The sequence below is a fragment of the Myripristis murdjan genome, chromosome 18, assembly GCF_902150065.1.
Source record: "Myripristis murdjan chromosome 18, fMyrMur1.1, whole genome shotgun sequence".
Lineage (NCBI taxonomy): Eukaryota > Metazoa > Chordata > Actinopteri > Holocentriformes > Holocentridae > Myripristis > Myripristis murdjan.
This window is the reverse complement of record NC_043997.1, coordinates 7,867,819-7,880,096: the sequence shown is the minus strand read 5'-3', so window position 1 is coordinate 7,880,096 and position 12,278 is coordinate 7,867,819. Positions and strand designations below refer to the sequence as shown.

The 12,278-nt window shown below is 41.8% G+C and overlaps 1 protein-coding gene across 4 annotated transcripts in view; it reads left to right on the top strand.

The window, feature by feature from the left end:
* Nucleotides 1-11,932, top strand: part of col4a5 (collagen, type IV, alpha 5 (Alport syndrome)) — a 70,236-nt gene extending 58,304 nt beyond the window's left edge. For 2 of the 4 annotated variants that reach the window (XM_030076065.1, XM_030076063.1), the window contains 13 exons: nucleotides 282-467; nucleotides 3,655-3,663; nucleotides 4,611-4,619; nucleotides 6,212-6,345; nucleotides 6,805-6,877; nucleotides 6,986-7,057; nucleotides 7,672-7,800; nucleotides 8,105-8,203; nucleotides 8,777-8,989; nucleotides 9,138-9,315; nucleotides 9,647-9,761; nucleotides 9,865-10,037; nucleotides 10,625-11,932. In XM_030076065.1, coding sequence (XP_029931925.1) covers nucleotides 282-467; nucleotides 3,655-3,663; nucleotides 4,611-4,619; nucleotides 6,212-6,345; nucleotides 6,805-6,877; nucleotides 6,986-7,057; nucleotides 7,672-7,800; nucleotides 8,105-8,203; nucleotides 8,777-8,989; nucleotides 9,138-9,315; nucleotides 9,647-9,761; nucleotides 9,865-10,037; nucleotides 10,625-10,706 — 1,472 coding nt within the window. In that variant the 3' untranslated portion in view covers nucleotides 10,707-11,932. The remainder of the gene's footprint in view (nucleotides 1-281; nucleotides 468-3,654; nucleotides 3,664-4,610; nucleotides 4,620-6,211; nucleotides 6,346-6,804; nucleotides 6,878-6,985; nucleotides 7,058-7,671; nucleotides 7,801-8,104; nucleotides 8,204-8,776; nucleotides 8,990-9,137; nucleotides 9,316-9,646; nucleotides 9,762-9,864; nucleotides 10,038-10,624) is intronic. The other 2 variants (XM_030076067.1, XM_030076066.1) reach the window with 1 other exon arrangement.
* Nucleotides 11,933-12,278: the final 346 nt, after the last annotated feature.

Here is a 12,278-nt window from a genome sequence, read left to right as displayed (position 1 = left end):
CATATGAAACTGAAGTGCATAAATTTACACACATCGATGTTATAGAATCAATTCAGTATTGTGAAAAATAACCTCAGTATTATTTTCAGAGTTACTTTTATGACTCTAGAAGTCATTTCCAAAAAAAAAAAAAGTATTCCTGAGGTTCATCATTTGGTTTGTAGCATCCGCTTTTTGTCCCTTTTTTTCTGTTTTGGAACAAACTGTTTGGTTTGCAGAAATTAAAGGAATTATTTTCTCTGTCTGGATATAACTTTGCCTCTCTTTCATATCCCATCAAGGTGCCAAGGGCGACACGGGTCTCCCCGGCGCGCCTGGCAGTCCTGGCTACCCAGGCACGAAGGGAGAGGCCGGCTTCCCTGGCCTCCCCGGCTCTCCAGGCAGCATTGGAAACCCTGGCCCCCCAGGAGTGGCCCTCCAGGGTCCCAAAGGAAGCCAGGGACCCCCAGGACCCCCTGGAAGAGGAGGTAGGTGACTTTAATGTTGCGGTATCATCACCCTGTATGCTGCCTGAAGTTGCTGCCTGGTTTTCTGCTGGATTGAGTCAGACCTGGAGCATAAAATAATCCTCAGCGTTTGTTTTAGTCTGCAGAGAAGAACAGGCGGGTGGGGTTCACTGCAGTGGACATGAGACAGGGAAGACAATCAAAGGACAGTATGTTGAGTGTTTTTGACAACTTCCCAGTATGACGTGAACAGTCCATACAGACTGAATGGGTAGAGGCGGCGTGGGCCTTTGGTTCAGGGCAAATCAGAGTATTTCCACGTGGTTCCCGTTGTCTTGGCAACAGCTGTAAATTTTCAGCTGATTTGATGGTGTCAGCAGAGGAGTTTGTTTACGTCAGGAGAACTGATGCACTATTAACGGAATCATGTTCTAGAAAATTTATTTAAAAAAAAAAAAACTGTGTAAATAACCTTGTGGCTCTTGATTTGGATATAAAATTCAGTTTCTGTTGAATGGTCCTAATGTAGTAAACCCCACCCATCTGGTCTTCCAAGTAGCTGAAAACAAACACAAATATGCTGAATTTCTTTATTTTGGTCACTTTGAATTGCCTGGTCTACTTTAAAGATGGAAAGGTTTGAGGCTGCAGCACAAAAAGCTGACTTATAAAACAAAAGAACGTAAGTCCAGAAACCAGACAGCAAACCGCAGCATACGCCACGCGCACTTTGTCTGAATGCTCTCATCATTGATTTGCATGGGTCGTTTGACGAGCCACGTCACTGAGCACCAACACACCCCCCCCCCCGTCCAATCATTTGTCGAGTGCACTGAGCACGGGATGAAAACATCGTACAGCCAGAGCCTCACTCCCCACCCTCACCAGGAAATGCTGGGGTGCTCTTCACGCACCAGTCACTGTCTCTCACCAGGTGGGGGTTTGACCACGCCCCCAAAGAGCATGGGTTCCTCGCACTTTATTGTCTGTGTTGTCATCGTCATCATCAATTCAGTTTTTCTTTCTCCTTTCACCCAACCTGTTCACCCGTCCTTGTGTCTCCTCACCCCCTCACCCCTCCTCTCCTGGTCCCAAAATGGGGGAGGCCATAATGTATCCATCTCTCCACAGCCCTGAAGTGTGTGTGTGTGTGTGTGTTCTCCTGTGGTCAGTGTAACCGGTGTGTGTCCTGTGTTTGTGGTCTGGTTGGAACATTTTGACGCAGCGCTGGTGTGAAACAGTCGAGCCAGAGGCAAACCCAGAAATCTCAACTGTGTTTTAAAGGAAGTCCAAGGTGAATAACTAGCAGCTTAAAATCAATTATTATTATTTTTTTGGAACAACTGGGACAGAGCAGCGTTTCAGAATTGATCAGGAAGAGCAAAGAGAATATTTTTCATAAGTGTGTGTGTATTTTAAAACAGTTAAAGGGGCATGATCTGTCTTGACCCTGCCTGGTGACGAGCAGGACTTCACATTCTCGTGACTGAAACTGAAACTGACAATAAAACCTGCAATAAAAAATAATTTTTAAAAAATTAGCGGTTTTACTCACCTGGAATTTCTTACTTTCAAGTACACACATGCACACCCAAAATTCTCCCTAGTAACCATTAAGAAATTAATATACACATTTACATCCCTAATTTGATGATCAGTGCAGAACTTACCTACTGGAACCCCCTAGTGGTGAAAACGAGGGATGCACGATACTATCGGCATGTCATCGCTATCGTAAAGGCTTTAAAATGAACATCAGTGTATCGGATATCTGCAAAAAAAAAAAAAAAAAAAAAAAAAAAAAAAATCCAGTATCGTGCATCCCTAATAAAAATGAAGATTGCATGTCTTACATAACCTAAGTTGAAGTAGTTTTCTTGTTTTGCCCAGTGAATATCTGCATGTGCTAGTGGGCCTTCACAATAAGAGCACTCATAATAATAACATGTTAATTAAACTACAGGAGAGACCTGATGTTCTCTGCAATTAGGTCGAACAAAAATATGTTTTGGCTATATATTGGTATTGTCATCAGCAATTGGACAAGAGTTTGAAAATATCGGCATATTGGATATTGGCAAAAAAAAAAACAAAAAAAAAACGTGCGTCCTTAGTGAAAACTAAACACTGTAAAGTGTTGAGGATGTTGAGATTGTCATGGGTTTGTTTCTGGCTGCGCTGTCCTGAGTTTGTTTCATGTCCCACCGATCAAGTCATGTGCATGGACACTGTCTGTCCCAACACACACACACACACACCCACACACACGCACCTGGTGAACCAAGCCTGGCACAGTGCTGGAAAAAGTGGACAGCAGGGACATTTCAGGACTGACGATGATGATGATGATGATGATGATGGAAACTCCTAGGACCGCCTCCTCTAAGCCAGATAACAGACTGTTTGGTTGTTATTTCGACAGACACACACACACAGTATCTGATGTCAGCATCAAGTGTGAGTTATTAGGGCTAACAAGTGGACATCTCCCAGCTTCAAATCCCAAATAAATCAATTTGCATCTTTAATGATGACCTCATGTAAAAATTTAACCAATAAAACCCCCACAATTTTTTTTTTAACAATCCCACCCAATCCAATCAATGATTCTCTCTCTAACTGGTTTAAAATGATATATAATACCTGCGTCGTATCCCATCCCAACATCCTGCTATAACAGGATATGGAATCTATATACATCTAGAAATAATTTAACACTTAATGCATAAAATCAAGGAAAAAAGAAACAGTTTTCATTTTTTGCCATCCAGTAAAATTACAGGATGACATTATGCTTTCAGATGTTGAATTCATTGTAACATCCATATTTTCAAATTTTTATTTACGCATTTAAAATTAAACATGAACAAACTGCAGCAGGCATCATTCACTTTTTTTTTAAGGGTTATTATTTAGAATAAATCTGATACAAATAAAGGGGACATATTTCCATAAACAAGCTCTTCCATTGCCACAATAAGTCATTTAGTTTAATTTTTAAACATGAATGCACTTGTGTGTATTTTCTGACCACAAACCAGCACTGTGTACGGCTAGTAAAACACTCCCTGTGAGTGTTTTTTTGGGACACGGGGTAAACAAAATGATTCCATGACATTTTGCCTCCTGGTTCCTGTGGCTTGGCCCCGCCCACTGCGGTGCGGCCCCGCCCCCTTCACGTGATGACCCGTGCGTCCGGCCGCCGCAGGTCCCTCAGGTCAGATCAACGGCGTCCAGACCTTTACTGCACCACTTCTTACAGCTGTTTACTGTAGAGCCCACCTCTGTAACTTTAACACAGACCGACTTTAACCCCACTCCTCCCGGTCCCGCCTCTGAGCTCGACGTCTCGACACTTAATTTCACCTGAAAACTGCTGGGAAATCATTGCATTTTCTGCCTGTAAATTTCTGACTGTGCATCTTTCCCTAACCACGATCCTGTCTCACTTTTCATGCACACTGATGGTAGTGTAATGCACCTTTTTAAAGAAGTAAGCACCTTAAATTTATTTATTTATTTATTTTTCTCAATGATAAATAACACACTTGAAAATGTAAAGATTGACACGGTTATCCGGCACTATCGGCATGTTGGTCAGATCACACCGGGGTACTTTGAAATATTATTTTAACAATCAGAATGTGGTGGGGAAACACTTTGTACACAAATAGGCTAACACTCCACAAAACTAACTCACCAGGAACACAAATTGACTTTTTAGTATTTGTCACTTAATCCTAATTTTGTTGGATTTACTGAAATGTTGTTGGTTGTACTTTTTGGTACAATGTGTTTTAGAACATATTATAATTCAAAAGATATAATATTTCCAATGCACTAAAGTCTAATATCTATTTAATTTTTACAAGATTAACAGCCACTTGTTATTTTAGGGTTTATGGCCAACTGGACACAGATCCTTACCATTGAACAAAATAAAATAAATTAGAAATAATTGCATTTGTTGGATGCTTTTATGCATTTTTTAATATTTAAAAATACAAATCAAGATAAGAAAGTCTGCAAAAATTGCAAGTTTTGAAATTAAAACGCTATTATCTTGCCTCGTTTTTCTTGCTTCTGTCTTAAACCTGCTCTTCTGTTTTTTGCCCTGTGCCGTCAACCCGGCCCCGCTATGCCCGGGAATTCTGGGAACCCTAGGTCCTCCAGGTTAGACCCCAGTGGTTTGATGGTTGTGATGTATTGCGTTGTGTTGTGATGCTTGAGTGGGAGTTGTGGAAATGCATCGAGAAAATCAACGGTGACTTTTGAATCCTGATTCTCATGCTGGTTGGGATCAGTTCACTTGAAGCTCTCTCTCGGTTCAAAACATGAACCGAGACGGAAATTTACATGAAGAAAATTTGCCCTAAATTAATGCCCTAAAAGCATGGATGTAAGAACTTCAGATATTGAAATTCAGGGACTCCAAATCCATTTCGTGAAATTATGGAATAAAAATGAATTTATCCCAACCCTGGTTTCTTGATTTTAGCAACATAGAGTGGACGGAGTGACAGGATGATTGGATGTCTCAACAAGGTTTGGGTTCATGGGAACACTGTCACAATCTAACATCAGTGATTTTTTTTTTTTTTTTTTTTTTTTGACTCTTCTTTTTCACCCCACAGGACAACTTGTGCACCTCAATCGGGACTGTTCATTATCACCTACAGAAAACATAGACACACTGACTGAAATGTGTACCCCTGTCGTGTTACTGCTGTATTAGCTCTGCATGAAGGGTTTCATTCCCAAAATTTTATCCTCCCATCTTGGAAAAAAAAATCTGTTATGCGTAACGGATAATCTTATATTAATTGAGTTAAGCCACAGCGAACAAAGACAGAGGTCCACAGCTGTGTGGAGCATAACATGAGTGGCAAAGGAAGTCTGGTCAAAATATGTTTTTTTTTTTTTTGCAAATCTAATGAGAGTGTACAGTAGAATAGAATAGAATAGAATGGAATTGAACAGAAAGCCTATATTGTCATTGTACATGTACAACACCTGATCACTGTAATTTATAAGACAATTACAGACAGACAAGCACACATTCACTAAATATGAAACTAAAATAAATACCATAAAAAGAATTATTGCTGCACTTAAAAGAAAATGTGTATTACTCTTAAGAATGTTACAGCGTTGCCGCATTTCTCCCGAGGTGGATGGCACATTTAGGAATGAAACTCTTCAACTCCTGGTCCCCAAATACTAAATAGAAATATTTCTGTGAAAAGGTGAATTCTGGCAGCTTTCTGCTACAAGTAGACTAGATCTCTAAATTCACACTAAATAAACACCTTTATTATTTAGGTATTTCCTTGTGTGTTATGATGTGTACAGTACTTTTACATGTTATAGTGCAGATTCTTGTTGTGATTTGTACAGTAAGGAGGAAAATATGTTCAGATGACCTACTGTTGTATTTGTTCTGTGTTGTACTTGTTTCTCTTGTAAGAAGCAGGTTAGGGGTCGATTCACTTGTCATTCATTCAGTTCAAAATATGAACTGTCGTTTATATGAAATGGCAGGGTGTTCATTCTGTTAAATTCCTTAATTGACTTAATGTGACAGCATTTATCACAGAGGAATATTCACAGTGATGGAGGAACTTCTTGAACCGATTGAATAGAAATTAAATTGACCCCAGGTCTGTGAAGAAGACTGAAAAAAGGGAAATGAATGGAATGTTGCATAAACCCCATAGATGGAGCATTATTTGCCTGTCCCTGACTGTCTCCTTCTGCGTGTGAAGGTCCACCCGGCCCAGAGGGTCCCCGTGGGCCCCCAGGTAGCGGTGGCCTCAAGGGAGACAAGGGTATTCCCGGCGCTCCTGGCCAGCCTGGCTTCCCTGGACAAAAGGGAGAGTCTGGCAATCCTGGATTTCCGGTAAGAGAAATCTAAACAAAAGGGATCGAGCACAAAAACAGATAATTTGTCTTTGATAAAGTCTTTCAAAATTGACGTCTCTTCAGAAGTTGTAAAAACCTCAAGGAGAACCAATGGCAATAAATACTTACCCAAATTGGTTTGATGTGTAAGACATCTTGAACATATTTTGAACTGATCAAGCAACCGCAAAGGCAGATTTACCCCAAAATCACCTTTTGAAATGGAAGAGCTATGAGAAATAGTCATCTTAAAGCCTCTTACGGCAAACCAATAAGAAGAAGTGCTATCTTAAATTTGTTTGAGATGTGTCCCTTAAAGGATCTAAGAAATCCTCAGAAGGAATTTTTACCTCAATCAGGATTTAAGCAGAAATAAATTATATCTTGTGTTGTGTCATTGAGTGGGCTGTGATGTTACCTGTCCTGACCTCTGACTTGTCCTGCATTATTTGACCAGGGTTCTTCTGGGCTTCCTGGTGCCCCTGGACTGAAAGGAGACATCGGCCTGCCTGGTGTTCCCGGCTTCCCTGGTTAGTCCAGAATGATGGTGTTTTATAGTTATATATCCCATCTGAAAAGGTATTTTGATTGTAAGTCTCAACACTAATGTGACCTAAAAAACACCTATTTTACTTCAGGACCTAAGGGTGACCCAGGAGTCCCAGGTGCTGGTGGCCTTCCTGGAGACCCCGGAGATGTCGGACCTGTCGGTGGGTGAATACATACGTTTCCATTCACATTTTAGCGACTAAGCCAATGCTATTAAGAGTATATTCTGATATAAATAAGGTATGTTTCTTGGCCTTGTAGGCATCATACATGCAGCTTGCCATTTGTTTGAGGCTTTTAACTAGAGCACCTTGCAGTGCCATGTGTATGGGTGGCACCAGTGGGAAATGGGACTGAAACCCTGAAAGTGTTAAGTGACACGTTCTACCAGTCAAGCTACAGAGCGTGTTAGATCATTTAGACTCAACTGGCCAAGTACAGACATTATTTATTAAGGAATCGGGTCTGCAATGAGAACTTTATTTTATTTTATTTTTTTACCTTTAAATTATGCTTATTCCACACATTTGGCAGTTATGATAACATCCCTCGCTAATTATGATTACAGCAGGTTTGAAATTGAAAGCAATTCAGGCCCTTAAGATTCTCTCTTAAAAGCAATATTAAAATCTTCAAAGGTGAGGTTTCTATTGCTCTACGTAAAATGGTTTACCTTGCCTGTACAGATGTTTGCAAAAGACATTTTGATTAGTCAACTACATCATATCAAACTGATTGATTCTGAGCTGTTCCTTATGCAACCTTTGACCTCTAGGTCCTCCTGGTGATCCCGGTGTACCTCCAGTGCCCATCGTGGTGAAGGGAGAGCGTGGGCCGCCCGGTCCTCAGGGTCTGCCTGGTGTCAGGGGGGCTCCAGGACCTCCCGGGCTTCAGGGACTCCCAGGTTGGTGTCCTCAAGTCCTTAAGTTGGTCCTGGGATAGTTTATTTTTAGAGTCCCAGTGTGAGACAAACATTCTTGATAAGTCTTGACCCTGCTAGTTTTTTCCTGGGAACATTTTGTCTGCTACTTGGTTTCATCTTACGGCATCTCATGGCGTCCCTGTGTCCTTGCACAGTTTTTGCCAGCAATGAATTATTGTTTGCTAATGCAATAAAGACTGAAACCAATGCACTTTACAAATATACATTATCCTGTTTCACTTCAGCATTTAACTCTTTCTGAATTCTTCTGTCTTTCTCCTGTCAGGTCAGCCTGGTGACCCTGGAGATGGTGGTCTGGAGGGTCCTCCTGGTTTCAGTGGCCCACCCGGAAGGAAAGGAGATTCTGGACCTGCTGGTCAGCCTGGTGAGTTCAGCAGCAACAGTAAACTAAACATTAGCGAAAAGCAACATGCTCGATAAGGAAGGGATAATGTCTATCAATTATCCTTGCTCTATAGATCTGTCGCATCAAAAACAACATGACCTGGAAGGCTAGGAACATTTTTTTTGTAATGACTGTTTTGGTCCAGCAGGTGTCACTGCTGGCTAGCTTGTTTTGTGGTGGTCAATGGACTGGACTTAGGGCGTGGAATGATTCATCAAATCTGCTAGAGGTAACCGTCCACGGTAACAGTCAGTCATTCATAACGATGGCCATTATTCTGAAATATCAGACAACAGAATGCCACGACTGACCAATCAGAACCGAGGATTTCAGAGGGCCTTGTAAGAACAACTAATAGCTACTCTGTAAGCGTTTTAGCCAGGATTTGCCAGGAATCTGATTGCTCAGCTTGAGGACATTGGGGACCTTTTGGATCCTGCTTGCACCCCCCCGGACCGTCCTGGTCATAACTCTGTGTTCCAGTTTAAGAACGGCCTCTGATGACCTGCGTCTTACCCATCCTAACATGATCACTCTGTCCCCTGATACTAGGTCAGCGTGGTTACCCCGGTCCCCCAGGTTCAGATGGTCCACAGGGCCCTCCCGGTCTTCCAGGAACAGCCTCGACTGCCCACGGCTTCCTCATCACCCGGCATAGCCAGGGCCAAGACGTGCCTTTCTGCCCCGATGGAACTAACATGATCTATGACGGATACTCCCTGCTGTATGTGCAGGGCAACGAGCGGGCGCACGGACAGGACCTTGGTATGGACAGTTTATTTAATCTAATTATTTGACATGACACAAATTACAAACATAACGCAATGAAATTTAAAATGAGAAATTGAAGTTAAGCCCGTCCTGCTCTGACCCCTGCTGTTCTTTTCTCTCTTCCCCCATCCTTTCCTACCAGGCACCGCTGGCAGCTGTCTGCGCAGGTTCAGCACCATGCCCTTCATGTTCTGCAACATCAACAACGTCTGTAACTTCGCCTCCCGCAATGACTACTCCTACTGGCTGTCAACACCAGAGCCCATGCCAATGTCCATGGCCCCTATCACCGGAGAGAGCATCAAACCTTTCATCAGCAGGTACAGATGGGGGGAGCATGGAACGGTAAAGACATTGAAGGATTTTGCATGGAATGAAGCTGAAACTTCCTCACCGGTGCATGGGGTACATTTTACATTAATTTTCTCTACAAAAAAAAAATGGAAATCCAAAGGAACTGAGGAATCCAACAGGACTGATTAGCTTCAAGGGAATTTGAAGCTCAAAACAGTAGATTCATAATACAAAAAACAAACAGACGACGCTACAGTAATCCCAAAATATCTCAAATAGAGTTGCAAGTGAAGTCAATTCAGATTTCCAAATTTTTAAGAGCAAAAGTAATGATTATGGATTTGTATCTAACCCTAGGTGTGCCGTGTGTGAAGCCCCAGCCATGGTGATTGCAGTCCACAGTCAGACCATCCAGATCCCCAGCTGCCCTGCCAGCTGGGACGCTCTGTGGATAGGCTACTCCTTCATGATGGTACAAGCCACATACTTACAGAATTAAACTTGTGCAGTGTACTATCTGTTTGCATCTTATTTATCAACTACCCTACATAAACCCTCCTCCTCCTCCTCTGCAGCACACCAGTGCAGGAGCAGAGGGCTCCGGCCAGGCCTTGGCCTCCCCGGGCTCCTGCCTGGAGGAGTTCCGTAGCGCTCCCTTCATCGAGTGCCACGGCAGGGGAACGTGCAACTACTACGGCAACTCCTACAGCTTCTGGCTGGCCACAGTAGACACCAACGAGATGTTCAGGTACAGAGACACGGGGCAACGGGGCAGCACAGCAGTTACCTTTAACTTAAAGGTCACAAGTTGGATCCCTGCAAAAGCTTTTAGTGAGACAGTGATGCGCAATCTGCTTATTTATCTTTAAAGAGGATCCCATCCATTTGTAAAACTCAGCATTATCTCTGTGCTCTACAATGATCCAGTCAGTGTTTGTTAACATTCACCACTCTTTCCAAAAAATAGAAACTGGAGCTCTAACCATTGAATCTGTGAATTTTGCTCTTTTGATAAGCAACTTTGGGAGGTTTACTATATCCTCATGTAACCTGAAACAACAATAATATTAAAAATCAAGGAAAAAAGAGCTCTGGTATCAGATTGGTACTCTTTATCGGCTGATACTCACAACTGAAAAATGGCGTGGATCGGTACATCTCTAATTGCATTGCATACTAAGTATGAAATGTGCTGTGTAAAAAAAATATAATTCACTCATTCATTGATAAATTCACCTAGCAGCAGCCTGAGGAGTTGCATATCATTTGAATAAATAAATTAAATATTAATTTAACCAGTGTTGACCGTTGGCCTTTGCCCTCTGACCCCTGCAGGAAGCCCCAGTCGGAGACTCTGAAGGCGGGTAACCTACGGACGCGCGTCAGCCGTTGCGTGGTCTGCATGAAGAGGACGTAACAGCGCACGGCGACGGGCAGAACTACCGTTGCCGGGGACACCAAACCGACAACAAAAGATGATTGGATGATGGGGACAAGGAGGCGGCGGTAGTCACGGTGACGGATAGGCTGTCATTGTGGTGACGAGGTGGAATTCCAATGGTGCATTGTCTTCCGGAAAAAAAAAAAAACGACTAAAACAATGGTGCTACTGTGCAACACAGCAAAAAACAAAAAATGAAAAAAACTGACATAAACAAATCCTATATTTAGTCTTCGTTTTTTCTTAAAAGAAGTACCTCAAAATGAAAAGCAGAAAAATATCCACAGAAATGGTGCCATGACGGATGTGTGACAACAAAAGTGCTTTTTTTTTTCCTCACTTCATTCTTCCCTCTTCTCTCCCTGGAGAGAATAGTTTCCTCTTCCTTTCTTTATTTTTAAAAATCACTTTTTTGACGTAGGTGCAACAAATTGTGGTACATACATTTCTAGAGAGAAGTGCTCTTTTTTTTTTTTTTTTTTTTTTTTTTTTAATTCATTGAGGAGTGGATGGTCTCCACGGTTACCAAATCGGCACTTTGACTTCGCAACATCCAAGATTAAGAGATGCACTGATGATGAGCTTTCCCTAGTGAGACTGACTGCTTTTTTTTTTTTTTTACTAGCTTTCCATTCACAGACTCTCTTTCCTCTCTCTCCGTCATTTTTCTGTTGTTTTACGTTTCATTTGGTGGTACTAACCCTGCTGTAGCCCAGCCTGCTAACAATAGGCCTACGTCTTCTTTCTCTTTTTTTTTGTAAGTAATAAAATGTGTATATTGTGTAAAACACCTTTTTTTTAGTGTATTAGGTCATGAATCGGTACCAGCTATTTGTTATGAGAAAAATTTTCCAGGTTCTTTTTAGCTCACTCACTCATGCCTGCACACACACACAGACACACACATAAACACACTGAAAACACATACGCTCACACACAAACACACACTCATTCACGTCATTGCGCTCACTGATACACACTGACTCAGATATTGTACAAAGTAAGGCTTTTATGAATGAAACAGTATTTTATATATAATAAATATATATTTGAAAAAAAAGAGGAAAAAAGGTATATAAACTTTATTCGGCTGCGGGGGAGATTGTTTGCTATTTTTTTCGACCAGAGAAAAACAAAACAAAAAAAAAGACAAGAAAAGACAAGATAAGAATGAAAAGGTCACGCGTTTCACCGAAAGCAAAGCTAACTACTGAGCACAGACAGAGCCATTTTCCCTAAGTCATAACAGCCTTGTATGATATTAACAATGTCAATCGCTTAAAAACCTTTTGTACTCAATTTGTAGTAATAATTGTCAGACTTAATTAAAGGGGATTTGCTTTTTAGGTAGTGATATTGATCGGGGGAATGTTAACGGATTGCAGATGAAACCTCGGGGCGTTTTCGGTGGGAGGTGCTGGGCGGGCGGGGCAACTTGTGGATGTTGGGCTTAATTGCAATTAAAAAGCGAGAACCTTGTTTTTTTTTTTTTTTTCAGCCCGTTCACCATAAGTTGCATTCCCGATCCTGATTTCGAATCCACCGTCG